Source organism: Labrus mixtus, chromosome 17, assembly GCF_963584025.1.
Source record: "Labrus mixtus chromosome 17, fLabMix1.1, whole genome shotgun sequence".
Lineage (NCBI taxonomy): Eukaryota > Metazoa > Chordata > Actinopteri > Labriformes > Labridae > Labrus > Labrus mixtus.
This window is the reverse complement of record NC_083628.1, coordinates 15,499,501-15,526,803: the sequence shown is the minus strand read 5'-3', so window position 1 is coordinate 15,526,803 and position 27,303 is coordinate 15,499,501. Positions and strand designations below refer to the sequence as shown.

Here is a 27,303-nt window from a genome sequence, read left to right as displayed (position 1 = left end):
ATTCATCAGGGGATTTTTTTTTAAATAAGAAAAATCATGCCTGTCAAGATGAATGAACACAACAGGTGACATGAAAATGCAGATATGACGGCTGATGATGTTCTGTGGTTTTCAGGGTTTAGCCTCCATGAAAAAAGGTTAGGAATGTGTGTGTCTCAGTCTGTCATTAAAATGTTTTACTCCTGTTTACTCACATAACCATGATGCTCCAGTTCTATACCAATTAGAAAAGTGCAATGCAAATACCAAACCGACAGAACCAGCCTTGTCTATGATGCACAGAGTTCAATAGTTTAAAAAGCTCTGAAGGTAACTCAAAAACCTTTGACGACTAAAAATGTTCAAATGAAGCCAGTCTCCCCCCCATGAAGGGTTCTTGCTTAGATCATTAGATCGTTAGATCATTGCTTTCTCTTAAAGGGGCCATCATTACTGGAGGAAAAAAGACAGCATTCTCACCTGTCTGGTTTACTGGGGAAATTGGATGTTGATGGACAAAAAAAACTTTCTAAAGCATTCAATTGGGGTTTGAAACACAAAAAAATCCATCTGTTTTGAACAAGTTATTCCTGTATACATTTTTTTTTTTAATTTTTTTTTTAATGTTTATGCATTATAAATGCAAGAAATATTAAAGGTCACATATTCTCCTCCTTTTTAACCAGTTTAAATAAGTCTCAGAGCTCCCCAAGACATGTCTGTGAAGTTTCTTGTTCTAAATCCACTCTGATCCTGTATTTGATCACGCCTATAAACCCCTCTATTTCAGCCCTGCTCAGAACAGGCTGTTTCTGTTTCTGTAGCTTTAAATAAAAGTCAGCTTTTTATGTATACCCCTCTGAGTGCCTCAGACCTCTTCAATAGCTTCGAAGTTGGATTCCCACACTGAAGAGCACCAGAGGGACTAATTCTTTTCAAAAATGTTCAAAACATTGTTCAACACCCATGCAGCACTCCATGCATCTGCTTTTTGAAAGTGAGCTGTGTTTGACCACACCCCTCTGTTGAAGGGGATATGCCTTGGGCTTTCTTGCACCATGCCCAGTTGTTTACATAGAGAAGGCAGACTCAGAGGACAGAACAAACACCTAGCTGTGGGAGTGTCACCCACCTGGGTGAGGGGTTACTGCCCTTTGTGATGTCTTGAAGGGAAAATCTCCCAACAGACTGTTTGAGCACACATTTTATGAAAAGAACAGAAGAGGATGGACTTTTCTCAAAATTTAGGGATTTGTAGAAAGTCTATAGGGACACATTGGTGTTTGATCAACAAGCTTTTGCACAATATGTGATCTTTAACCTGTAGGGGTGGGACAAAATACTGATCCGGCAATATTGTGTTTTTCTGACACTTGTTTTATAATTATTACATTGCTGGTTCCAAATTCCGGATTCCGCTCAAAGTTTGACTGACTAAGTCACTTCTTCATGACTACTTAAGGCGGTGCTTATAACAGGAGTGAGGGTAATGACATGTGAATGGAGGCTAACTGGCTAACTGAAGCACTAGAGAACACTTGGGAACACACGTGTCTGCAGCTGACTTAGCGATAGCAACGTCATAAGTCTGTGAACATCTCCACACAGACTCTGTGAAACAGCGCTGCGTTACAATCACTTTAGATATCCTAGCGGACGCTAAAGGCACGCTCCACTTTTCTCTTCCATCACGTGCAGCAGGAGCAGTCAGAGATATACTCACGTCCAATAATGAACAGGCTGATTATATCAAGTGTCTAATATTGTCAAAGCGAAATCAGGAGAAAACTTGTTTTGAGGATTAATAATTCATTTTTCTCTGATTGATTTTTGTTTTTAGTTTGTAATGTTGTAATGCAGGGGCAGTTCAGAGGGGAGCGGGGGGGGGGGGGGGGGGGGGGGATGGGTCTGGGAACTACTGCCTACAAATAATACATTAAGAAAAAAATAAAGGCCAGCAAATATATATTTTTTCAATTTCTCAATTTCCTGATCAGATGACATCGAATCGATCGAATCTGTGACTTAAATGTATTATTGATTAAACAAAACATGATGCCTTCTCAATCAAATGTACTGTAACAGATGTGTATAGGACACAAAAACAAAATTTGTTATTTTGCCCGGTGAAAAAATATGTTTGGCCGGTGAATTTTTTCATCTACCTGCCACCTTGGCCGGTGAGTCAAAAAATTAATTTCGGACCCTGGGTGTAAGGAAGTTAATATCATTATATGATTGTCTTGATTGTCAGTTACTGTATTTTGATATTATCATTTGTGGATTATGCATCCCGCCTTGTATCCTATCATAAATTGCAACCCCTACCTCTACTGACATCACAGTTAAATAGTGAGGCACTCTTCGTAGATACAAGGTACAAATGAGGTTTTTGTGTTCCCCTAAATGCTTTAATTTGATTGTGTTTACGAGAGTATTATTAGTTTTAATTTCTATGTATTCTGACATATTGATGATATACTGATAATAATAATCTATAATCCTCCCAGCACATAATTTGAAGTTCGATTGCAGGACATGAGATGTTACTTCTCAAAATATGATGGTGAGTCATTATGAATGTAAATCCTGCATCAGCTTCAGCTATGAAATTCTGGTGTGTTGAAAAATCATCTCCTATGTAAGTAATATATTGTAATTGAACAGTTGTGCAGAGAGGGCTAATGTATTTATTATTTCCTGTTGGCGCACTAGTTCTAGTTATGAGTTGGCCTATGCTCTATCGACTAATAATGCATGTCAGTGATATTCAAGCGGGTACAAATTGATTTCACTGATATGCATTTTGAATCCAACATCAGACAATGCTGCTCCAGGGAAGTTAATTGCTTCAACATGTGTAAAGATTTGAGCGCTGCATAAATCAGAGCTGACATTTACATGCAGTGATTGACTCAATGCAATGCAAAGGACGAAACATGCCTGTTAGCCGCCTCTGTGCATGTTTTTATGTTCTTCACTACACTATTTCACCCCTCACTCAAAACGTCATCAGTGTACGGACTATCTCAAAATCTACATTAAGAAAAAAACAAGATAAATAATATATAACACCAAATATATCAAATAAAAAATGCTCCCTTGTCGTATTCAACAGACAGTGATTTCTCTGTTGGTGCATGCATAAATCATGTTTTCCATGTATCTACATTTGTCTGTTGTTGTCAAGCAGCTTGACCTACTTCAGTTCTTGTAGTACAGTGGGTTTACAGTGGGGTTTGTTTTGGTTTAAAAGGGGAGGGGAACATGAGAGCAATGAGTTTGTTTTGCAGTTTGACAATAATATATGCAGCTTGACTTTGTTTCTTTGTTGGAAATATTTCATAAAATACACCAACAACTCCATGGCATCCGACCAGAAGAGGCTGCGTCCATGAAACAAAAACATTCATGCCTTCAGACCTTGAGAAGATGTTTGCTCTGATACATCATATCGCCAGCTTTTCAGAGTTTATGCATTAAGTCTCCTCCGTCCGTACTGGGATTTTCAATTTCTTCGACACCACAGGCAGAGCTGAGGCTGTGTTGTACCCGGCACAGTTTCTAACAGCTAGTACTGCAGTTGAGCTTGAGGTGTATTTTGAATGAAACTGCCACAGAGGGCTAAAACTGGCAAAACTAGGAAATAAGGACGGAGAAATGATGTGTCGAGAAATCCAACACAATGATTAACTGCCAAATCGTCCAGCAGCTACTGTTTTTAGATCATCACACCTTTCCATTTTAGAACCCTTTTTTCCCTCAAACCTGATCTCAGACGTGGTATGAAATAGCTTCTTCCTTTATGGCACATCTTTTCTAAAGCCTGAGCTACCTGATCAAGCTGTTTGTCTCATGCTTTGAATTAATTTGCCCATTTGGCAGACTTAATTATTTCCACTTCCAACAAGAAACCTTGAAAAATGAGTCTACAGTTTGATAGCAATATACTCAATATCATGTAATGTTTATAATTACAAACACTGGTTTGATGTACATCATTTAGGATGACAACTTATGAGTTTGATTTCCATAAGACTATCTTGAGTATAACACTTGGCGTGATAATACCCCAAACCCTTTAAAGAGCTAAATAAAGCAGCTACATATCTTCATCATTTTTACTTCACTATCCTGGACCAGCTTCCAAATAATTCAGAAATAAAACACAATGGTCTTAAGAACAGCACTCCAAGTTTGTTTCGACCCCATTAAATGTAGTTAATAACCTGCATTCAAACATTTAGAACTTCCATAAGAGCAGATGACTCACTTTTTTTGTGTCTTTGTCACAAAAATAGACACGGCCCTCTAAATTCATTAAACATGGGGTTCTTTTTACCACAGCCCAATGCACGCCTCTTTGATGGGGAGGTTCAAGAGGTTGACAGACCTGCTGAGCATAGTTATGCTTACTTAAGTTAGGACTGAATAATAGCTGCTGATGGGAGGTGGTTTGTGAACGCTCAATAGTTTAGTCTTCACAACATAAATAAATGTGTGACCTTGTTTTAGACAAAGAGATGGTGTTTGGTGAAAGACTTTAAATTGAGGAAATTACTTGAACATCATCTTGATTTTGACAGGTTACTTTATTGGTCAACAGTTGTTGCACTGTCCTATTAGATGTCTTTGTATGTCAGTGATTCAGGCCTGGAGGAAACAATCTATTCTCGGTCTAGGTTAGACTCATTTAGAATTGTGTAAGTCTGATCATTCTTTAGCTTCAAAGCCAAAACCTCCCAACTACCTGTTGTCTCTAAAGTGGAAACATTTTCTGTTAGAGCAATCCAAATGCTTAGCTCATTGACTGACAGGCTTGTGGAGGGTTACCTGGAGAGTCCTAGGCTGGAGGCGGGACTAGCTGACTGGGACAAAACTCTGCCTGGTGAGGAGTAAGGGGACAAAGAGGAGCCTGCAGTTTGCATGTAACCTGAAGAAGACAAGGCGCTCCTCTTTTTATCTGGAGGGGACCTGGGAGACATAACAAGAAGTGCACCGTGGGAACTATTTTATTTCGCAAGTCACTCCACAAATGATACAGTATATCAAGGGTTGTGGAATATTTTATGAAGGCAGAGCTTGCATATTCAACAAGCTCTACTTCATCTTCATGCAGAAAGAGGCGGTCTATCACAGTTTTATGAGTGGTCGTTTGGGGATTTGATGTCTTTTATGTCATCAGATTGGCTACAGCTCGATGTACAGGCAGCTTTGTACACGATCTTAAATACTGCTCAGTGTTTAGAAGATAAACACAAAACTTTGTCTGATTAAAAATCATTGCTCCCCGTTGTTGTAATGACGAATGGATATTGAAATGTAGGACTGAGCACCTTGTCGTGGCAGTGTCAGTGCCCCTCTCTGCCCTAACAGGTTTAATAATGGATGTTTTCAGTGGTAGAATACAAGCAGCCGTGACCCGAGACCCGTGACTCCTCTCACCACAGACTGACAACACCTGCTGTCAGGTTTACCTGGATCTCGAATGCCCCCTGGGACGACTGGAGCTGCTGCTGGGATGATGGCGCTCTCGCTCTCTCTCTCTCTCGTCACGTCTCCTCTCTGACGAGGGGCCCCTTCTGTCCCTTCTCCCCGGGGAGTGCGAGCGGGATCTGGACAGACAGAAGCACAAAGACAGTGTAAGAAGGGGGGAGGAGGGGGGGAAGCCATTAAATTACAGAATATGGAGCTTGGCAGATGAGCTGATGAATTTAAAATGAAGAACAAGAGAGGAGGCTGATAAGACAATGACGGAGGTAATGTGCAAGAGGAAGAAATGAGGCGAGCAATCAGGATGGTTCTTAAAGGAACCCAAGAGCAGGAATAATAAATGAGGCTTTGTAGCGATTCTATCGGACTATTTAAAGACCTCAATGTGTCAGAATTCATATGAAGGCAGTTTTAAAGCGACTTTAACTACTGCTGCAGGAAAAAAAACCCACACTGTAATTCTCTGAATTACTTTTATAAGCATTACATCACATGGACTCTGAATATGTAAATAGTGTCTTTTAAAAGCGCCTGGAAAGAAAACAGTATCAAATATTTATAAAATAATATAAGATATTCATTCACTTCTAAGATAGATTCCCATAAAGGGTGTATGGCTAAATTCATTGTTCCAACACTGGCTGGTATGCAAAGACTTGTAACATCCAGAGTTAGAGAAGATGAAAATAACCTGAAAACAAAGCCAGGAGGGACAGGCATGCTGAGATAATGTCAGCCTGTCTTGGGGAGGCAAAACAGACGTGCCTGGTCAATATCGTTTACAGATTACAGTGCCTGGTCAATATCGTTTACAGATAAATGGCACAAACAAAGAAGTTTTTTTTTCTACCTTTGATCACTTCCCCTTTCTATGAATGTATTAGTCTTCAATCTTCTGCTTTCATAGCCTGCATGTCTTTCATTTACTTCACACTTTTACTGCTTCCAGACATGTAGAAAAGGAATACATTATCTTCTATTACTACTGTAGTTCATATGGGTGCAGTGCCCTGGTGACTGTAGGTTCACCTGTGCAGTTGAGGCAGAGGCTGATACATGGTGATAATGTTGTCAGTCATTTTACGTGAGCTTGCCTTAAAATAAATGCTACATGTAGTTCAACGGAATCACAATATCAACAAAATACTGAATAACAATAGTTATAATGAAATAATAGTTCAGAATATAGTGAGGTCAGGGCTATTCTTAAAAAAAATAAAATAAAAAAAATTGTATCTTCACCAATGCAGCGTCATAACAGTATGAAGCACAACAACACCTAAAACAACAGAGAACATTAAAGTACTTTTCACGGGTTTAGAATCCGTGGAGAGGAGCAGCAGAGGACGATACAGATCAGCTACACTGAGCACTGTCAGGGCTAAAGCCTTATTTCTCCTGCTGAATTATCAAATTTAAGATAACAAAGACAAACAGGGAGGAAAAAAATTCACGTCATTGAGCTTTTGGTGTCTTACCGAGACCTGCGGGATCTCCTGTAGGCACTGGGAAGGGAATGTTTGCTCTTCGACCGTGACCTAGATCTTGACCTCCTCTTGTGTTTTTTCTTCTTCTTGTCTTTGTCCCTCCCTTTGCTCCTGTCCGTGTCTCTGTCTCTATCTCGTTCTCTCTCTCTTTCTCTGTCTCTGTCTCTCTCTCTGTTTCTGTCTTTGTCTCTCTCTCGGTCTCGCTCTCTGTCTCTAGCTGTTCCTCTGGAGGTAGTGTAAGACGATGAGGAGGGGGGGGAAGGGGCTTCCCTGCTGCGATGGGCTCCTAGGTTCTCCATGGCGGATCTTTGATCTTGAGGATACACAGGTGGTGCAGAGGACACTTGAGGGGGTGTAGGGTCACACAGTAGAGACAGGGCTTCTTGGATCTAGAAACATAGGAAGAAAAAAAAAGATCAGTGAGGGCACGGACACACTTGCTTCCTTGACCCTTTTTATTGATTCAAATTGAAGAACATAAACAACAACAATGCATCAGTAACACCAAGAAGTCAGTCCATGTATTCTGCAAGAGGAAAATTTACTTAAAACCTTAATGTATCTATTTACATCTGTGGGCAATCAATAGTGACACAGGTTTCAGGTTTGGCATAAGATATGTCAATCAATGTAAATATTTAAGAATCCATGTTGGATAACAAGAGAAGAATTAGATTTTTTTTAATTTTTTTTAAAGTTCACCTGATGAGTCAAAGTGTTTCCATAGAGATCCTGAGGAATGGGTTTTCTCGTCTTTACAATAGAGAATATAACCTTGTTGGCTTTTCTTATCTCATCATATTCCTTCAGGTTCTCCATGGACTTTTTTTTTGTCTTTCAAATTATATATTTACTGGTGTTGTAATCAAGACCACACTAGCCGAGATCAGAGTGCTCAGAGACCAAGATAAGACCAAGACATTTAGGGATTGAGACCGAGTCAAGACCAAGACCAAGGTAGGGCGAGCCAGACACAAGACCAAACATATCAATGAAAGATCACCATGTTGAGTTCAGTGGGCGTGTCACTCACTTTGGCCGTAACCAGGCAATTAACATCAAATTATGAATGAATTGAAGTTATTTGTTCTTCTTAGAAAGGGGAGTTTTCTTTTTACTCACAGGAATGATGCGGCAAATAGTGTATCAGTATCAGTGGTGGTCTTGACCGGTCTTGATTTAAAATCCGGAGTCCGCCCAGTCTGAGACCGAGACAAGATCAAGTAAAAATGCTTTCGATACCAAGACGAGATCGAGACCTTGAAAAAGTGGTTTAGAGACAAGACCGATTTTGTGTACTACAACACTAATATTTTCTGTCACATAGTTATGTTCATAGAGACAACCTCATCTTAGAGCTAAACTGAAGAATGAAAATATAATGGTAATATATGCTTGATTTCTGGTTATGGATAAAAATCCCACACCACCACATTGTTATAAAAATGTAGAAAATAATCATACGTGCAGTCAAAAGGGCATTGAATTATAACTAAATACCTAAAAAAATCCTTCCTCAGCAGATTAATTTGTGCTGTTACAAAACCCAGTGGAGCCCTCTGGCTATACTAAGTAACAGGTATCAGCTGCAGCATTACTCTAATGAACTCAATGTGGGTCGGTCTGTTGACGTGTGATTGGTCTGAACCTGGAAAGTGGATTGAACATAACACTTAATCTTCCAAGGTCAGGTCTTATATATCACTGCTAGGGTCACATGTGTTACATATGTAGACTTTTTGCTGGCACTAAAAGAGCTTTTGGATAAAGAAAGGCGTATATCATATGCCAGCATTAGCATAAATGGAATGACTGCTCAAGAGGTGGATGAATGTGTGCCGTGACTTCAATCACATCAATTCAATCACCCCACGTCTAACCTTCTAAAATAAAAAAGGGTTTAGCATAAGAAGTCATATTAGGAGGGGAAGACATAAAAGAGGGAGAACAGATTATATTGAAAAGAGGAGGCAAATGAGACAGAGAAGAACAGGGTGGAAAGACAGCAGGTAAAGAATTCCCGACTGAAGACGATCAATAGCTGAAAAAACAGGAAGGTAGGTAGAGACAGGAGGAATATTTATTACACTTTTCTTTGCACACTATCGGGTGTCTTGGCTTGGTGGGGGGGGGGGGGGGGAGATAATGAAATGATTGGAAGCAAGGTTGGTTTAAAATTAGGGCTGACACATCGAAGCTTATCCCAACACCAGGCTGAGAGAAACGTCTGCCCTCTCACACCTGCTCTGGCAAGATACTGAAGTTTGGGAAAGTCAGTGGAGTAACAATAAGGAGTTAAGAAAGGAGAGGAGCTAAGCCGTCCTCTCGACTAAAACAATAAATATGCAATGAGAGTTGGATAAAGTAAACTATTTGGCAGGATCTGTTAACATTTACAATACCAACACTTGTGTGCTGTGGAGAATAAACAATAATTAAATATACTGTTACAGCTAATCTCTATCTTTGTTTGGGGTGGTAGTTACCAGTTGCATTTTGAAATCTTAGCTGAGTTGGACTTTTTGTAACTCTAGTAGAACCCTCAATAATATACCATAACATTATATTTAAAGCTACAGCAACAGCAGCTTGACCATACACAGGAAAAAAAAATTTAAAGCACTATATATATTTTTTAAAATATAAATCACATAAATAGATGTATCTCTTTATCTCATTCTTGAAGAAAATAGTCAGTTAAATTAAGATTCTTCTCATATGGGGTGACAGTGGCCGAGAGGTTAGTTCATGCGACCCATGTACAGAGGCTATCGTCCTCAAAGCAGGCAGCCCGGGTTAGAATCCGGCCTGTGGCTCCTTTCCCACACGTCATTCCACACTCTCTCCCTCACCAATTTAGGACTGTCCACTGGCCTGTCTCTCCAATAAATGTAAAAAAAGATTGTTCTCATATCAGATGAGAGAAATAAATAAACCAAAACAGCAGGTAAATGGTGGACTTGAGCTTGTATATCACTTTTCTAGTCTACTCAAAGCGCTTTTACACCGCATGTCACACCTACCCATTCACACACTGATGGCAGAGGTTGCTGTGTAACGTGACCATCAGAGTAACTAATGCCATTCATACACATGCAAACACCGCTGACGAAGCATTTAGAAGCAATTCGGGGTTAAGTGTCTTGCCCCATGACACATCGGACATGTTGCTGAAGGAGCTGGGGATCGAACCCTCAACCTTCCAGTTGAGAGACAACAAACTCTACCAACTGAGCCACAGCTGTCCCACGATAAGTGTTTACTAAAGGATGTCATCATATTGATATAAACAATAAGATAAGCAGGGACAATTTTTCTCTAATTATTATTTTAGGGGCAGTGATGAGAGAACTTAAGCAAGCAAGCCTCAGTACAATAGTTATTTATTCAAGATTCATTGCTTTTATGAAAAGTGTTAAAGCTCTATGTAAATGTTAATGCATGTGAGCTTGTATAGCACTTTTCTTATCTTCTGACTACTTCAAGCACTTTAACACTGCAGGTCACACCTACCCATTCACACGCTGATGGCAGAGGCTGCTTTGTGAAGTGGCCATCAGTGTCATCTAATCCATTCATACACATTTATACACTGTGGGAGCCCTTTAGGGTTAAGTGTCTTGCCAAAGGACACATCGGACATGTGGCTGCAGGAGCTGGGGATTGAACTACTGAGCCACAGCCACAGTATGGAGACTGTCATGTTTCAATGAATCCTTAAGAAACATAAATGTATCAGCCAACAGTGTCTGCCTGAAATAAAATCACTTGAACAGCAAGGTCCATATTTGAAAATCATTTCAAAATGCTTGCTGCACTCCTGTGACATTGTTGGGCTCATGATTGAGGATGAGGACCGATAAAGCAAACTAAAAACATTGTCTTTTGAATTTCACACATTCCTCTTCCACCTCAAAACCCGTGGCTCGGTTCAGAGATCCGGGTGTGTTATTCTAGGAGCTGCTAATGTAGCCTAGAAGTGCTAGCCTGAATCGGACATACAGAGAAGGCTCGAACTCTCTCCAAAACACACCATGCCAAGTACCAGAAACACAGGATTTCAGAGTTACTAACAAGCCAAGAGGATGAGGCCTGTAAAGCTTATTCAGTGAGTTCTGTTTACTCATGAATGCTTACACTAGCTACTGCAGAGCTGTCACATAAACATCATGACGAGCACTATGGGAAGCAGCGAGAGCTTACATCAACGCATCCAAGTCAGCCAACTTTGCAAAGATGAAACGGTATCAGCATTCACATCCGACTGCAAACCCTCTGAAGCCCCAGCATACTGTACTGTTGTTCTATTCTTTTATCCAGTCCTCAGAAATACAGCATCCATGCACACAATGCTGCTGCCACAAGACTTCTTCTAAGTGCTTCCTCTTACTTCTTTGCTTCTCTTTCTTTCTGAACTAAGTTCCTTGAATCACAGAGGTAACAAATTGAAATCACACTGATCTCCCCTCATCACATTCTGCTGCAGTCTTGGATATTAGAGATCAAAATCGTCTTTAAATCTTCAAATGGAACTCAAAAAAAGTGAAACTCCACAGCCATGTTTTTCAGATAAGAGCCAAACAGAGGGCAAAGGCCATCCTGGAAGCTCCTCACCGCCCTCTGCATGCAGAGTTTAGAATAGACCTTTACCGACAGTGAGGAGGTTCACTTATGTTAGGAGGGTCAAATCTAACAGATACCTGAGGTCCTTAGTCCCATCAGAAGTTGGGTTTCTAAAGAAGCTGTAGCCATTGTTGTCAGTACACTTTTACTATGGAGGGTTGTGTCTCTTATCTCACTCACATCCATCATGATGAAATCCATGGTAGCCATGTTTCAATATGTATGTATTTATGTCTTTGTGCTGTTTTTAGGATGTGTATTGCCTGCATGGACCTCCGTTGCAAACCAAAATGCCACTCGGACAATAAGGATTTCCCGATCGTTTCCCGATATGGAACATCCATGTTCCATATGCTGTTTCAATTAGCATGTGCCATTGTGGGTTAAACACCAGAATCTCAGTTACATTGGGTGAAAACATTCCATTCATTAGCATTTTAGATCAAACGTGTTGGTTTTGCTGTCCCTGTCAGTGGTTTTACCCAAAGATACAGACAGCTTCCTTCACCCCAAAGTGTCCAGACAGAAAGTCTGCTTAACATTGACTGCATCAAATCAGACATCTCTTCCTCTGTAAACTAATCAAACACATAGTGTACTTTTTTTGGACTGTAATCGTGTACTGCCTTGCAAATATAAAATCCATCCATTCATGAGAAGCCATTGATCTGAATGTTGGTGGATCCTTCAGGGAACGTATGTTCTGTTGGCTACTGTAGAACTCACACAACATCTGGAGAATAGCAACGGTGCTGTTACAATAGTGACAGGAGCCTACCCATGGCCACCTGGCCCAACAGGCAATAGGCCAGCACACTATGCATCACATGAGGAGCTGACATGAAACATCCATCACATGGACGAGCAATTTACACATCAAATGGCCACCACAGTCTTATTTGCACTATAAAGTCTTGTTGCCTTTTGTTTTCATGTTTAATGAGAAAGACAATAGATTTTTAGATTTGCATTACTGCGGCATTTCTAAGACATTTTACAAAGGCGACTTTTAAAACCATGGATTATCTCTGGGCAACAAAATAGAGGACAGGGATATGTTTGATGAAGAAGGGCGGTTTACATGATACAATCAGGAGCCATGTTTAAATCATCAATAAGTCTTGCAACCATTCTATTATCTTCTTCGCATCAATCATTCATCTTTCTTCTATGCTAAGATGGCCTTCCAATAATGGTTTACCTGAAAATAAATGCACAAAAAGTTCCATGAGCATGTGTTGATTTGATTATTTTATGTTACAGTTATATTTGCCAAAGATATCCTGGTCTATGGTAGATTCTTGATTATAACTTAAATGGGTTCTGTAGTGGGTGTAACTTGTTGAATCCCTTAACAGGTTCTTATCAGAGTTCTAAATAACAGCCAAAAAGGTTTATGCTGTGGCTGCCAAAGAATAGATTCCTCCATCTTATGCCATACAAAAAAAGTCTGGATTTATTAGTTTCCTAAAGTGCTCTGCCAACAAGTTAGTTGTAGAAGCAGTTGCCAATATGATGCATGAACATAAAGGTCTTAGAGAATCCCACACAAAAACACAGATTTCTTTGGGGTATCAGAGAGGAAAACACTCCAACCTCGACTTATGATGCTAAAAACAGTATTGATCTTAAGAAATGTTTCAATCCTCTGGGCTTGCCTCTGTTTAACCTAGTACATAATGAGTCTGAGAACAGATACTAGCCTTCATCTGTAGTCAGATTTTTTCAAGCATACAAATCAAAACTCTTTTTTTAGGATATGATTGATTGGAAGTGGAACATACTTCAAAACTCAGGGAGACGTTTGCTGACACATGGAGAGCAGTCTGTAGCAAACTGCTGCCAGGTTAAGCACAATAACAACACGGCATCTAGCTCAGTCTGAAGGGACTTGGGATGGGAACCAGAGGGCCGCAGGTTCAAGTCCCAGTGCAGACCAAAACCCTTTTCACACATACGGAAATCTCCTGAAAAACTCCAGAGATTTGGCTACCCGGAGGAACTTTAGGGTGTATGTGAACGCAAACAGCCAAACTTTTCGCACAGACTTTACCCGGAGTTAATCCTGCCGGACCCCTAGTATTTTATCCGCAGAAAGTCCGAGTGAGCTGATGTGAGAACGCAGCAGCATATACTCCGGAGGATTCACCTCGAGCCAATGGGACCCCAGTGACGTTCATATATGGTGACTGCCGCAAGGTGCATAAAGTGTCTGCACGCGATCACTGCGATCTCCGTGCACGTAATTAAATGGCTGCATTCTGTTTTCTGTTCGTCAGTATGTTGTTCTCCTCTCTTTTGTGGATGTTGTCATTCCATTGGATTACACATAGCATTGATATAAAGGCAAATATTCTCATTATAGTGTCGTGTAGCGGACTCTGTTGCTATGGCCGCTACTTCCGCGTTGTTTTTTTACGTCACGTCTTACTTCGGGAAATCCCACGACCCCCCTCCCCTCTGACAGGGAAAGTCCCCCGTTGTGAGGAGCATGTGTGAACGGCTAGGTCAGGAGAATCTCCGGAGCAGTCCTCCTGTAATTATCTAGATATTATCTGGAGTGCATATGTGAAAACGGCTCAAGTCTAGAAATCGGTTTGATTGCTGGAGAGGTGCCACTTCACTTCCTGACCACTGTAGGTACCTATAGCTATTAGTTCATGAGTGTGTATTTCGGCTTATGTGTGTGTTCAACAACAGAGTGTAACATTTCCCCTCGTGCCATTAATAAAGTATATCCTTTCCCTCTAACCTTTATGTGCTGTACAAGCCATTTAAATGTTAACCACTTCCCGATATTCATGTTTATTTGACTGACACAAAGATATTTCCCCAGCAACCAGACATGTGTCTCTACGACTGTTACATCAACAACCAAACACACAGAGCGGCTCAGCAGACTGTTGGTGTCCGTGAATTCATCTGCACAAAATCAATAATGAAAGCATCAAAGGATGAAAAAAAGAAAAGAAGATAAATAGCATCTGGTATGAACGTGTTAAAAATCCCACTCACACATTAAGATCACGGCTGTTTTTGCGTGACTGTAGTAGTGATTTTCTATTGACTCAACCTCCACTATGATCAAAGATTTGACAGCAGTTCAGCTTGTAAAGATACACATATAAATAAGAAGGCTGAAAAGAAGAGGCAGAGCCAACTACGTTTTCTCACCTAAGGGTGGACAGGTCTAGCAAGGGATGTGGACTCGAACAATTTTATTCAGAAGGCTTCATATTTCATCTATACTGACAAACCATGTACTTATTTACACACCAACCCTGCTGCATTAGAGGGAGAACATTTATTTGATGGACATTATTCAACTACATATAATGAAAAGCCTCTTTTTAACCCCAATCATCTCGACTTAACAAGCTAATTAGTATGAGTCCTGGGGGGGGGGGCTATGTGTTCTGGTCGTGTACATGGGCACAGACGTAAGGAGAAAATTAATATCAGCTGGCCTCAACCGGGTTTAAGAAGGATGGCTGAAATCTGACATCTGAACAGCAGTAGGCCTACCTGCAGTTGACCTTGCTTTGACAGAGGATGAGGGATGAGGCTTGAGTTCTGGCGCTATAGCAGATAGCCTCCTGTCATTACCATTTACTATCTGGGAACCTGGGCTGGTCAGATTCATGTTACGCCCAAAATACACACATGAATAATCAAGAGTCTTAATGAAGCCCTTTTTCCCCTCGCTCCTTTCCTGCACCAAGAGTGTGCATTATTTAAATAGCAAAAACTGGGGTTTAACACGCCCTGAATAGATTTGCACTTTGTGCTTTAGATGCACTATAGATTGTTTAAAAATAGCCTAACATGCATAATCTAATGAATAAGTTTACTAAAATTGAAGATTTCCTTTGATTTTCTTTTAGTGATGTCATTAAACCTTTTCTTTAAAAAAATACTAACATGATTGCATTAAGTAATTTTACTATAGAGCATTGTCAAACCCCAAAAGGCCCATTCTGAAACAGGAAAAAAACTGTGTGTACACGTGTAATCACAATATACTTAAATGGATTATTGCACATCTAATGCAGTGTTACATCAAATCCTCCCTGGGCTGTGATTCATCAGTGTAACTCAGGGCATCCATGTTTTAAAGCCATAATAGTGTATCTCCATAACAGATGTCTACATTCTAAATGAATGCAGACCTGGGAGGAACCTCCAGTATATAGCTCTATGATTAATCGATTCATTCTTAGTACAGCACTACATCAATAACTCTTCTTTAGCTCTTTAGATAATACAATATAAGACGAGTAAAGATGCACAAACACTGACCAAATGTTGTCAGCCCTTCACATACCTCAAGCTGTGCAGCTGAATCTAGCTCAGCTCTCTTGGCGTCAGGCTCCCCAGGTAAGGGACTACGGAGGGTCTGTAGGAAGAGCGCTGCCTTCCTCTTCCTCTCCGCCTGTAGCTGTTTCTCCTTGGACTCCTTAGATGCCTGGGCCAGCTTCTCCCTGGCTGCAGCCGCAAGACGATCCTCCAGTTTCTGCTTGGCTGAGGGCAAGAGGATGAGAGGGTGGAAAGAAGATAGAGAAGGGTTAGATGAAGACTGAAGACATCATGCCTTTTGTTTTTTACCCCCATTACACATTTAGTGTTTCTAAAATGCTGTGATAAAGGAGAACATTTTTTAAAAGACAGAGTGGAGAAGGAAAAGAGTGCCAAGCGGCACTTGGCAAGGTTTTTTCCTGACAACTTGAAAATGCTCTTCCAAAAGAAAATAATCAAAAGAGGGAACCAAGTTACAGATGAAAACATGCAGAGTGTAAGAAACAAAAAAGAGAGCACAACAGCACGAAAAATGAAAAGTAGATAAGAACTAAAGGCTTTTAAAAGTAATTTTCAGATTTTCCTGTCTAAGTAAATGTCTGGCAGTTTCCATATCTCCAACCTCTGAGGACTACCAACGTTGCGGCTCTAAATAATAAGGCCTGACTTACTCCCTAGTGGTTATTTCATGCAGCTCAAGGTTTATACAGAACAACTAGTGGAGGTGGGAGGATGTGGGTGGAGAAGAGGAGCCAGATATCCGAGTGTAATCGGGGGTGGAAGAAAATGTATGTTTTGGAGAGATGAGAAGAGGATATGAAGCCACGCAGATGGGTAGACTGGAGGATAGATAGGTAAAGAGAGCACAGGAGTGAGGATGGGCTCTGAGAGCAACAGGGTGTGTGAGACGGCGGAAACAAGACAAGACAGTGAAGTACAAAGCAAATGCTTGTGGAAAAACAAGTTTGAGTTATGCAACCGCTGGGGCAACTGCTATCTCTTCCGGATTAAAAATAGGCTGGCTGCCGAGGCAAATCATTTTTGAGTAGAGTGTGAACAATAGCTGAGTAGAGAAGAATCCATCTGTACTCCAGGCAGTGACACAGTACACAGTCTTAGCCAGGATGAGTCTCACTGCTTTGTTTTTTTAGACTCATTTAGCGTAACGTTTTATGACAACAATCTTTAGATATTTGACCAGTACAGTATATATGTTCATATGTTCGGTAGGCAATGACAAAAAAAAAACATTTAAAATGGAAAGTCCTTAAAAAAAACGTTGTAATCTCATCATTAAATAAAAGGAGCTACCCAAACTCAAGTGCTGCTGCTTTCTGTCCGTTTCGGGTGTTTTTGGAAGCAGCTGAATGTTTGGCAGCACTTTGAGTCCAGGACAAATTTCCCCAAGGGGACAATAAAGTGTATCGTAACTTGATTTATCAAGAACCAGCCAAACTTCATTTGACCCAAGCTACTTGTTTGAGCATTTCAGGGCGTCTTTGGATCAGTGGTAGAGTCGATCGTCTCCCAACAGGAAGCCTGTGTCCTTGGGCAAAGAGACTCAACCACAGCTTGCTCCTGCTGCTTCAGCAGCAGCATGAGCGTGTATGAATGGGATTAGTTACTTCTGATGGACACTTTGCCTAGCAGCCTCTGTCATCAGGGTGTGAATGAGTAGGTGTGACCAGAGGTGTTTAAGCACTTTGAGTAGTCAGAAGACAAAGAAAAGTCTTATACTAGCTCAACTCCATTTACCATTTCAAAGATGTTCTCTGTTTCGCATTATGGTATAAAACACCAAAATACTTATATATTCACAAGCAGAGACTGAAAAACAAAAGAATAATTATTTAAAATCACATTTTCACATAATCACTTTTTGTATTTTGGCCACTTATTGTTCACACAACATTCACATGTTATTTAACAAGTAGCTGAGGGCTGTGTCTTGATAAAATGCTGCTCAATAATTTAAAGGTAACCGCAAAACTGTGATACAGGTGTTGCTGTTAACAGATCAAAGTTACACTATGGCCAGGACAGTCTGCCAAACTTGGCCAGTTTGGGAAGTTGTTGGCTGTCACCCAAATCCAAAGTGAGAGGCACTGAGAAGGCTTAACTAGCTACCTAAAATCCAGCTGTCAAAGCATCTGGCCAACAAATCAAAAGTCTGTACTTCTCTGGGGGGCGCTCGATGAATGGACTACTCTATGTTGAAAAAAAGTATAACTATGTTTAAAGTATTTTGGACACGACTATGTTTAGGACTAAAAAGTGACTCACAAATAAATAAAACATGTACTTCTGGTGTGCGATGCTTACAGTGACCTAAAGGACTCATGTACTTATCTCTAGAAACCCATTTAGCGCATTTGGCAGTTTTCCAGCTCATCAATACAGATTCGGCTTCTGCTGTCTGCCACAGACTCTCCTGCTATCTGATCAGGTTAGGCCTGCTGACTGACAGCCACTTTGCCACACAGCAAAGCCAATACAGTCAGCTATTTATTAGGCTTTCCCAGCTTCATTCTCCGGCCGCCTGTCAGCTCAGGGAGAGAACATTACGCTCTTATTGTGTTCCACTGAACCCTAAAAGGGACCTGTCAGCCCCCTTGATGCTGAAAAGTGGCACAATTGTCTTGACTGTCTTTCTGTCCATCTTTTCAGACTCCTTTTTGCTCAGCATCTTTGGAGACATACGATGTCTTCAGGGCATTTCACCAAACAAGTGACAAGAAGATTGGCAGCTAAATCATGCAAGGCAGCATAATGCCAATGTAGTCAAATGTACAAGCATGGAGATTTACATTACATACTTTATTCATTCCTGAGGGAAATGTTACAGTCTGTTATTGAGAGACATGCTTCTCACATACACAGGCCCGAAATACAAATGCATAAATAGGACCTGTGGGCATGCATTAATGGAGAGATGTGAGGGTGGGGCTGCTACACAAGGAGCACGACAGAGCTGTCGGGGTTCAGCGCCTTGCTCAATGGCACCTCCGCAGCACTCCTGGTACCTCTCCAGCAACCGGACTAACTTCCATATTTGGGTCCACACTGGGACTTGAATCTTTCCCAACCTAACGCTGCATTCATGTGCTGCTCGGGTGGTCCAAGTTTCTGAGTTTAGAAGTTGTTCTTCCGTCTTTGGTGTGTTCAAGTGATTTCAGTTCGGAAAGTCGGAATGTTGTAACAACAGCAAAAAGCAGTGTTGATGCTACGAAGAAGATCAGTGAAACATAACTGTTAAAAGTTATATTTGAGCAAAAAGTTGATGTGCAATATGTGAATGAATAAAAATATATTTTTCAATGTAATTACGATTCTGAGTTTCCGAGTTGTTGTTCCGACTTGAGCAAGTGTTCATGTGCATTTTACAACTTGGAAACTCGTTTTTCCGATGTGTCCGACACCACATGAATGCAGCATAAGTCAAACTGAGCTACTGCCGCCCCTTTAATTTTTTTTTACATTTTTGAAGCAACACTACTACAGGTGACTCAACAGCCTGTACTTCTGAGAACAATATTTGAATAAAAAAATAAATAAATAGGGACTCCTTTAAATCCAGAGCAGAAATGATAGAAGACTCATGCAAAAGAAAGTCTCATTTGTCTTTAAAAACTCAGTTAATCTGCTTCATCAGCATTTGGAGGGTATACGTTTATGACAAGGTGCAATAAATCAACTTCAAAAGCAATGGCTCCCAGGCTCCTGTTAAAAATCAGTATCACTTTTGAAATGTATGGCCAGTGGTATGTAGGAATATATGAATATTTTAGAAAAGTGACTAACCTTGAACATAACATTGGCAACATGCATGAGGTAAGAGTATGATCATTTTTCAGTCTCTTATGCAGGAGCTGTCTGTGAGAGTGGTGAAGATCACCATGTTATTAGATTGATCCAGTATGAGCTCTACACATCTGTATCAGTGTAAGCCAATGGAAAACCTCTTGCTGGACGGAGAGTGTTTATTCTTCCTGGTTGCGTGCATTCTGATGTAGACGAATATGCCCATATAACTGTGTCGGTTTTTCTTAGTGCAAGGTCGCTGATGTATTACTTTATTTTAGGAAAGACAGAGGAGAGCCCATTTAGAAAAACTACAACCATGACTGAAGAAGGGAGAGAAACAAAAACAGGAAAATATATCTCCATAAGGCCTTTGGAGAGAAATATGACTGTTGTTTGCTGTACGACACGGCTTTTCTCTTACTGCAGGGTACACCATGAAGAGGGAATTTATAATTGAGACTCAATGGATTTATTCTTCTCCTCTCTCTCCCTGTCTTGTTTTCCTCCAATTCCGAACCTTTTGGAAAATAACAGTACACCAGTGGGCGTGACAGAGATGTCGTGTAAGCAGCTCTACTTTTATGCTGATGCTGACAAAAAAGAATTCAACTCTTGCTCACCCAAAGTAATTAACCATGGAGGAAAGAAAAAAGCTCTGTCATAACCATCATTAAATGCTATTTAAATGGAAAATGGACTTGAGCTTGTATAGCGCTCTTTTAGTCTTCTGATTACTCAAAGCGATTTTAAACCGCATGTCACACCTACTCATTCACACACTGATGGCAGAGGCTGTTATGTAAAGTGTCCATCACAAGTAACTAATCCCAAAGCCGAAGCAGCGGGAGCAATCAGGGTTAAGTTTCTTGCCCAAGGACATGTTGCTGCAGGAGCTGGAGATCGAACCCTCAAGCTTCCGTTTGAGAGAGTACGACTCTACCAACTGAGCCACAGCTGCCCCAGAATTAATATTTAGTTTATCATCCTGTCAATGTCACAAGAAGAATAGCGAGGTCGAAAGACCTCTGAAGAGTCGGCAAACCCGTTGGCTAATGGAAGATTTCAGTATCTTGAAAAGTAGCTCCCGTCCTGTGTATCTTTGGTGTTTTTGTAGCTATAAAGACAGCTTTAGAAAATGATAGAAAGTCTAGTTATACCATTATCTTTCTTTGAAATAAATCTATGTATGAATTACATCTTATTCTTATTCCTGTTATATCACTGCCCGATATATAAAGACGCACAGTTTATTTAAACGTTGTACCTTGTTTTGCCTCCAACTCCTCCAAACTGAGGGAAGGTTTCTTCTCTTCTGGTGAAACAACTGAAAGAGGTTCTTTGTCAACCATGTCCGCCCCGGCCATCACAGCTTCCAGTCCTCCCTCCAGAAACTGCAGGCAAAAATGCACAACAATTTTCCATAACATGTTTTGTTAATCCAAGGTAGCAAAAAACATTTTTTCAAGGATCAGCTTTCTATCCTCTCCAACCCACAGTTACTACGATAAATGCAAATGAAATGTATAAAGTTGAACTGGACCTTGTCCTCGTCTGAATCATCGTCCAATCGAACTCTGTTCTTCTCCAGCGGCAGCATGTCGTTCTCCTTCGCCTTGATGGCAAAGCAGATTGGCGCGAAAGAGCCTAAAATTTCACCAAAAGATACGAGGAGAGAGTATGAATAAAGATAATTCAGAAGAGTAAATGTTTGTAACAGGTGGTCAAGCTGCACTGTGGCCTTCGTTTAATTAACAAATTCACAGTAAAATGAAACATGCATTGAATGAACAGGAATTCTTCACAATAACAAAAAGTGCTGAGGAAACATACAAGGCTGAAGGAGGGTTAAGAGAGGAACGGGCAGCGAGAGAACAGAGCGATGGAGAAAAGGGAAGTAGAAAGAGGGGAAGCCAAATAAAATGTAAGAGTGAAGGAAAGCTCACAAAACAGAAATACACACAGTCAGGCAAACACGGAGGGCAAGGTAGAGATTACAATGTGAAAAGAGACAGACAGACAAACAGAAGGATTGTGAGAGCTGTCCACAAAGCTGCAACGGTGTGTGTCTCAGTGATTCCTATTTTGCAAATCAAACATGTCTGCTCTTGTAGCGATAAAAAAGGAGACAGTGTGCATCATTGCCAAAAGAAATGACCTTAATATAGGACCTTTATCATTACTGTGGAAGGCTGGATAGCTTTCTTCTGCACTTCACTGACTAGTTATTCGTTTTTCCTGCGCCTACACCGTGACCCACTGCCTCCCAATAGTCTGTAGAAATTCAGACTTTCATTTGCATATGTGTGCGGGTTTATGGGTTCCACTAGTGTTGTGCTAAAGCAGACTCTTTCATCTTTGCATACACATTTTCCAGCCTCATCACCAGATGAAATTGCGGGCATAAATTTCAAAACAGTCATGGTGCAGCTGTGCATCAGCACAAATATATGACACATATGCACAGATTTAAATACACACCTGAGGTAATACTGTATGTGCAGGTATATCTATATGTAGACTTTGCATTTAAGTTAATGAATAAATTAACTGAAGGAAAGGAGGTATAGTTGATAAAATGTTCTGGGTTTTTTATCTGCCATAGTCTCTCACCTTTAGCCAGCTTGAAGTCGGTCATTAACGGGTCTGATTGAAGCTCATCTCCATCATCAGCTGTGTCGCTCTGGATGAAGGTAGAGAGAATAGAGAGAGAGTGAGAGAGGCAGAGTGAGATGAAATGTAACAGTTCATTTGAATGGATACATTTCTATGATTGAGGGCAGGGTTGGTAATTTTTGAAAACTAGTATCATTCCCTCAGTGCTCCGTCTACTATCAATTGGGCGGCCGTCCAACCAACATTCAGCAGGGCAACGAGAGTGAGGACTGTCAGATGGGGCCCCCTTAGGAAGGTTTCCTACCGTCATTGCAAAATTTGCAAATTTTAGGCTGCTGCTTTGGGGCCGCCTACTGGTCTGGGGCCCCAAGCAGTTGCCTTCCATTGCCTGTTGACAAGCAGTGGCTAGTGTACGCAAGGGGTAGAGTACAAGCAGGGAGACAGGGAGGCGTGATTGGTTCATCAGATTGGTACCTCGTGGCAGACATTGGTCAGAGTTTTTACAGGCTTACAACTGCTACAGATGACGGATTTTATTTGTTACTTTTTCAGAGCACATGAGTTATTAATTTCTGTCACGAAGCCAATTCCAACCAAAATCTTAAAATGTGTATCTGGAGGAAATTACCAACCCTGCCTTTAAGTTAATTGTAAACAGTAAACATAAAATAGGATGTTGATACTGCATACTATTTAAACAAAAATTCATTTTTCTGCTGTATATTTTTTAGATTACAGATACACCTGTTAGATATTGACAACAGATGATGTACTTCTATGATGAAGTGGAAGTGCAGCTGTAATGCAGGCAAAACGTTGGCGTTCAGAAAGTTGACAAAAAACACATACACAGGAGTTGGTTGTTTTTCTGCTTGTCATTTAGTTTGTCAAAATTACAAGTAAATGGATTTGTAACATTAGAATGAGTCCTTTCCTCTGCAGTGGTTTACAATGAACTGTAACTTGTGTTTTCAAGTACTGCAGTAACTCATCTTAAGTGTTATAGTCACATTTTAATTTAATACATTTGAAGTCATCCCCACCGTGCAGCAGTAAATGTTGCTGCAGAGAACGAAGAGTAACAGTGCAAAACAGAAACCCCTGGCTGTGGCCTGGGGGATGTCCTTCATTATTGTGTCGGTGGAAGAGTGTGGAGGTGGTGAGCAGAACTAAAGGTCAGTAGACCATTAACAACAGCAGAACACTTTGGTGAGAGAAGCCAAAAAAACACACTCAACAGCTGTAAAGCATAAATCTTAAGCCAACATAGTTATTTGTTTGTGTACAGAAGAGGTCTATCAAGGGAAACCAAATGATTTGCTTCTTTTTGCATATATTTGAGGTTTGCTACACATCAAACAACTGACAGGTCTGTCTTGAACTCTCAAATACAAGATTTGTTTTAACCTCTGATTAGAAATATACAACAGGCTGGAATGTCATTGACCTTTCAATCAAATCTTATAAAAATGACACCAAAGTTAAAGGAAGAATGTGTGACTTTTTGATCCAGTAGTGTTGCCTTTGAGCACCAGCATGAAACCAAAACAAACTGCTGTTTGGCTAAACCTCCACCACACTGAATCCTCCACTCTCCTACAGCGACACACCGCCAACCCCTCTCCCCTTGCGTTTGCACAACGGAGTTCCCAATTACAATGCACCATAATAAAGCACTAAGCCCAAGCGGCAGACAAAATTGCCCTTGGCGCGAGCCGCGTTGTTGTGTTAGCAGGCTAATGGTAGCGCTCTTAAGTTTGCTCGTAGCTTCACATTGCATGTAAATTTACACAGAATGACCGTGATCTAAAAACGCTTCAGTGACATTCAAATAAGCAGTGAGTACAGTATGTTATTCTTCTTTTCTCTAGTCACTCACTTAGCCGCTTTTATACACAAGGGGATGAGACGGCCGGCTGACAAAAAAAAAAGAGTCATAACAATGTAAAGGAAAGGAGTCCTGCAATAGCAACAGCTCTAGACCTGGAAATTGTACACTTGTACATAATATATGTTAGGAAATGGATACAGCAAGTCTCTCTTCCACCACTGTTGTTGACGGAGATGTTATCAGAAAATCTGCCCCTTCTTGATGTTAATTGGTCGGTGAGGGAGAAGTGAAATTGATGACCATGGCTGGGTTGCAAAAGTTAAATGATTTTTAAACTGTGAGGGCTGTAAGCGAAGTGACAACAAGCTGAAACGATGGTCGTATTTGTGCTTTGGACACTTGCAACACTGAACTGTGTCGGTTTTGTATAGAAAATAGGCGTTGCCAGCGCAAAAAAAATGTAGTCGCCGCCAAGTCACATCATTATTTCATTAACCTATTAATTGACTAAATGGTCCTGTACATATTAAAATAGCAATATGTGACTCTGACACCTGGTGTTTATAAAGTGTACTGCACTCCAGATTTAAACATAGGAGAGCGTTGTCACTCCCCGCCCCCTCCCCTCTAGAGTCAATGCGCACGCAGGTTGCCATGTGGCCAACAAGCAAGCTTCAGTGTTTAGCCAGCACTGCATGGGTCTTGAAACCTTTCTGCGTTCTAACCTCTCTCCATTTTTCTACAATATTTATCCTGATTTTACTAGTTTCTGATCGTGGAGCTTGTTAGAAAAATGCAGAGGATTTTAAGGTCAGTTATATCTGAAAGAGTTTGCTTGGCAAACCAAGGGGTGTCCAAACCGATCCTATTCAAATCAAAAACAAACCAGTAAGGTCATTTTATGATTTCATGCAGTAGATATCTTACATATTGCTCCTTGAAGAAGGATCCATTTGTTCAATCTTTCATGTCTTATTACCTTCTCTTTTATCTACCATTCCCTCATCTGGGAGTATAATTAGTTGCTTTAATAGTTTAAAAGTCTTTGTTCAGCCCTTTGTATTGTCTGGCACGCCTCGCATCAACAAAGTTTCTTCACAAAGCCTTTAAAGCCGGATGTGTGCACAAGAAAGATAACCAGAAACTCACTGTAGTAATACCTGTAGAGCGAGTGCTCTTAGCCGCTTCCCAAATATAAACCGCTGATGGAATAAAAAGGGAAAAGCGGTGATGAAGCCAATGCCACAAGAGGGGAAAAGAAAGCTTAACCTCATGAGGTTCATTTTTTCCATGTTTGAAGAATGCTTCAAAGACTGCTTCCCACTGTTCAGCTGTAATTGAACAGTGCTTTCAACAGTCAAAGCACTCTAGAGCAGCCCCAGAGAATATAACTCTTGAAAAACTCGAGAAAAAAATCAAAGTTCACGAGTGAGGAAGCTGGATGAAACTCACTCTAAACTGTTCTCTTATAACCTCAGATGGGATTGGCAGGAACACTTACATGTTGCTTAGCCTTTAAAATCCTTATAAGCCTTGATTCACATTTAGAGCTTTTAACCTCAACGTTTGAAAAGTTATACTCGTTCACTCTAAATGGGAACATGCATCAGCAGTGCAGCAACACCAGTGCTGGTTAAAGGGTTATAAGCTACCATTGGTTAGTTGGTGAGAATGAGCAGGAATGTAAAAAGGAAAACACTAGCTGCCAAAACAGACAAAGAAGAATTGACTGGAGTGCAGTTGGATACTTTGACATGGCCTATGATGGATCCCTGCTCGATTTAATGTACGATTATAAATGGGGTTTCTGCTTTGCTCTATTTCACAGATGTTTTAGAAACTTACAATACTCCTAACACATCTTTCATTGCCAGGTTAGTTTAAAAAAAAAAACAACACTTTTTTTGTCTGAAAAAAAAAAACTACAACAGATTCATTGGAAAAACATCTATTAAGGGAAAAGGGCATGGTGGATGAAAACTGGGACAATGTAACCAAATTCTATTGATTTGATTTGTTCTTGACTTTAAAGGCAGAATGTGCAAAATTGTACACATAAATAAATACAGCAGAAATCAAGCTGTATTATTGTCGAAGCTGTGTTTACATCATGTTTACATGGCCGTATAAAGAGGTTTTAGTCAAGGACTAGAGAAAAGAAGAATAACATAGCCTAATGACTGCTTATTTGGATGTCACATTAGTGTCTTTAGATCACGTTCATTCTGTGTCAATTTGTGTGCAATATGAAGCTTTGAGTTAACTAAAGTGTGCTAACATTAGCCTGCTAACACAACAATGCAGGACATTATATTATTCCTATACATGTTACTTCATATATTTTTAAATGTTATTACTTATTGTCTGTAACATACGGAGCCCCTAAAGTCCCAAAGAGTTAAAAAAAATATCTTGTGCGCTCAAGTTAATGATACGTCTTCAACATACTGTAGTATCTTGTGTCACAAATTAGATAACTTGTGCGCACAACATAACCTGTGAGAACAAGATAATTATATTACGTACAAATATTCTTTTTTTTCCCTTTTTGGGACTTCAGGGGCTCCGTAGTAACATTTGAGAATCAATTTGCATCAAAGCCCAGACAGTGGATTTTGCTGAACTAAAGGTGTCATTTTGTTTGTGTAAAATGAAAAAAGGAGATTTGAGTAAGTCTTCACTTTTCATTTAAAGGAGATGTCAGATAAGATTAGATGCTTGATTTTTATTGTTATAACACTGTCTATGATACTTAAAACTGAGAATTATGTTGAGGTGTCACAATATATTCTGCATATTAAGACCAATCAGTCCTTTTCGTTGCTCTTTGTGTGCAGAGATCTCGAAACCAAAAAGAGGAGAAGTCTCATGACGTGGACTCTTTTAAAAATGCACCTTCTGAGATAAGTTGTGCATATCCATTCCAAAAATAACCCCATTTGTAGAATTTGAAAGGTTATTTGTGTAGAAAGCACAAGCGGCCTCACATCCTGCCGCTGTCTGCTTTGACTTATTTTAGCCCTTTCTCACTTTTTTTTCATTAACTGTGAAACTATAAATAATGGCGCTGACTGAGAGCAACGATATCTGCATCCCATTAGCCGCAGCACCAATCACAAACACACGACAGGTTTCTTGATAGAAAAGCCGAGCAGCTGCTTGTTGGAGCAGCCTGTG

At 40.4% G+C, this 27,303-nt stretch overlaps 1 protein-coding gene across 5 annotated transcripts in view; it reads right to left on the bottom strand.

The window, feature by feature from the left end:
• The window catches only part of sfswap (splicing factor SWAP), a 58,623-nt gene that overhangs the window by 6,381 nt on the left and 24,939 nt on the right, over window positions 1–27,303 (bottom strand). For 4 of the 5 annotated variants that reach the window (XM_061060754.1, XM_061060755.1, XM_061060757.1 and 1 more), the window contains 7 exons: window positions 22,293–22,362; window positions 21,223–21,326; window positions 20,947–21,073; window positions 15,907–16,103; window positions 6,951–7,348; window positions 5,457–5,594; window positions 4,794–4,953 (listed from right to left, as the gene is read on the bottom strand). In XM_061060754.1, coding sequence (XP_060916737.1) covers window positions 4,809–4,953; window positions 5,457–5,594; window positions 6,951–7,348; window positions 15,907–16,103; window positions 20,947–21,073; window positions 21,223–21,326; window positions 22,293–22,362 — 1,179 coding nt within the window. In that variant the 3' untranslated portion in view covers window positions 4,794–4,808. Of the gene's footprint in view, window positions 1–4,793; window positions 4,954–5,456; window positions 5,595–6,950; window positions 7,349–15,906; window positions 16,104–20,946; window positions 21,074–21,222; window positions 21,327–22,292; window positions 22,363–27,303 lie in introns of those variants that run through there. The other variant, XM_061060756.1, reaches the window with a different exon arrangement.